This window comes from Sinocyclocheilus grahami, unplaced genomic scaffold, assembly GCF_001515645.1.
Source record: "Sinocyclocheilus grahami isolate Dianchi unplaced genomic scaffold, SAMN03320097.WGS_v1.1 scaffold7847.1, whole genome shotgun sequence".
Classification (NCBI taxonomy): Eukaryota; Metazoa; Chordata; class Actinopteri; order Cypriniformes; family Cyprinidae; genus Sinocyclocheilus; species Sinocyclocheilus grahami.
This window is the reverse complement of record NW_015511726.1, coordinates 6,991-8,984: the sequence shown is the minus strand read 5'-3', so window position 1 is coordinate 8,984 and position 1,994 is coordinate 6,991. Positions and strand designations below refer to the sequence as shown.

At 38.6% G+C, this 1,994-nt stretch overlaps 1 protein-coding gene across 1 annotated transcript; it reads left to right on the top strand.

Moving 5' to 3' along the window:
- The first annotated feature begins 31 nt into the window (after positions 1-31).
- On the top strand, positions 32-1,988 carry LOC107577933 (glutaminase liver isoform, mitochondrial-like). Its single transcript, XM_016263955.1, has 8 exons — positions 32-125; positions 214-390; positions 790-921; positions 1,012-1,104; positions 1,245-1,306; positions 1,399-1,475; positions 1,574-1,637; positions 1,717-1,988. Exons 1-8 carry the CDS (start codon positions 96-98, stop codon positions 1,871-1,873), a joined length of 792 nt encoding a protein of 263 aa, XP_016119441.1. The 5' UTR covers positions 32-95; the 3' UTR covers positions 1,874-1,988.
- The last annotated feature ends 6 nt before the right edge of the window (positions 1,989-1,994 follow it).

Here is a 1,994-nt window from a genome sequence, read left to right as displayed (position 1 = left end):
CATGTTTTATAAAAGCAAACTAGAAAGACGTTGTTTATTCTATGCAAACGCAACTATGACGTCCTTCTTTACAGTGTTTTCCTGTAGGGGCGGATATGAGAGATGCACTGGACTTTTATTTCCAGGTAGGTCCAGTTGACATTTTTTCACTGTTAAATCAAAGATTTAATACTTCTGGCAATCCCATCAGAATTTCCTTTCTGTCCCTCAAAGTTGTGCGCCATAGAGGTCACGTGCGAGTCTGGCAGTGTAATGGCCGCCACACTGGCTAACGGAGGCATCTGTCCAATCACAGGAGAGAGAGTTCTGAGCACAGAAGCCGTACGAAACACGCTGAGTCTCATGCACTCCTGCGGGATGTACGACTACTCGGGACAGTTCGCTTTCCATGTGCGTAAAAGGATTGTTTCTACACTGTGTATATTGTATGACTTTCAATCCAGTAAGCTTATTTTTAAAATAATTTTTATTAAAAAATAGCTTATTTTAAAGGAAATTTAAGAGTGCAATCTGTTAAGATTTTGTGCAGCCACTAGTTATTATATGACTTTCAATCTGGACAATGTATTTTAAAAACGTATTAAAAACATTACTTATTTAAACATAAATTTAAGTGCACAGTCTTTTGAGGTCATACATATGTTATACAGGAGAGCTTTGAAAACTTCTAAGCAATATGATATTGAGGACTTTTCTGGTTGCTTCTTGTAACAAATTGTAATTAATTTTGCCGTACTGACACTTGTCATAGTAACAAACCATATGACTTTATATACCAATACATGTCAGGTTGGATTACCTGCTAAATCTGGTGTGTCTGGTGCTGTTCTTCTGGTGGTGCCGAACGTGATGGGTGTCATGTGTTGGTCGCCCCCCGTGGACAAAGTTGGGAACAGTGTCCGTGGAATTCGCTTCTGTCAGGTGCTTCTGCCATCATCCTGTTGGTTTTACACCCTCTTTTTATCATAAATTTAGTCTAAATAACTAATTTTGTAACCCTTCCATAATTAGGAACTGGTGTCTTTGTTCAACTTCCACAATTATGACAATCTGAGGCACTTTCTGAAGAAGCAGGACCCTCGCAGACAGTCTGGTGACGACAGGGTAAATCTAAAATTAGATAAACAGCTTTCACATCAACCAATTTTAAACACCAAAAGTTACGAAAATACCCTACATTAAGCTATTTTTTAGACTGATTATTAGTTCCAGCAATTAATGCACCAAATCTGTTCTTTTCTTAGAATAAATCGGTGGTGAATCTGATGTTTGCAGCCCACAGTGGAGATGTCTCAGCTCTGAGAAGGTCATTTTATATACTTCAAAATGTCTTTATTACTCCAAATTTTTGAGTGCTACTGAAATATAAATTACTTACTGCCCTCTTATGTTCTTCAGGTTTGCCCTTTCATCTATGGATATGGAGCTGAAGGACTATGACTCTCGTACACCACTTCACATAGCTGCTGCAGAGGGTAGAATCGTTTTCTGCAAACATAAAAGAATCTTTCGGTCCCAAACATGATTTGTTAATCATAAACGTAATTTGTCGTCTATGTCTTCTCTGTTTTAGGTCACATGGATGTTGTGCTATTTCTGACACAGTCCTGCAAAGTAAACCCTTTTGTGAAAGACCGGTACAGAGCCCTGTTTCTTTACATGTTTACCTTCAGCTTTATCCAGTTGGTGATAATTGACCTCATATCTCGTATTCAGGTGGGGGAATATTCCTCGGGATGATGCCATGCAGTTCGGCCATGAGGATGTGGTGAAGCTCTTGGAAGAATATGAGCTAAACTACAGTCTGCAAACATCTCAGACTGACACAGAAGACCAATGTCATCAATCCAAATGTTCATCTCTGGAGGGATGAGTGTAATCTGCTGTGAATTTAACCAAATTTAAGGACTATAGATCATGTCATCAGATATTGTGAAAATAAGGGCACTTATATGGAAATGTCTCTGGACAGAGATAAAAAGCTAATTGTTTTT

Excerpts from the sequence above, each read along its gene's own strand:
- LOC107577933 (XM_016263955.1), top strand. The coding sequence starts at position 96 with ATGAGAGATGCACTGGACTTTTATTTCCAG. Across the intron at positions 1,105-1,244 it reads GACAGTCTGGTGACGACAGG|AATAAATCGGTGGTGAATCT; the intron begins GTAAATCTAAAA and ends TTCTTTTCTTAG. Across the intron at positions 1,307-1,398 it reads GATGTCTCAGCTCTGAGAAG|GTTTGCCCTTTCATCTATGG; the intron begins GTCATTTTATAT and ends TATGTTCTTCAG.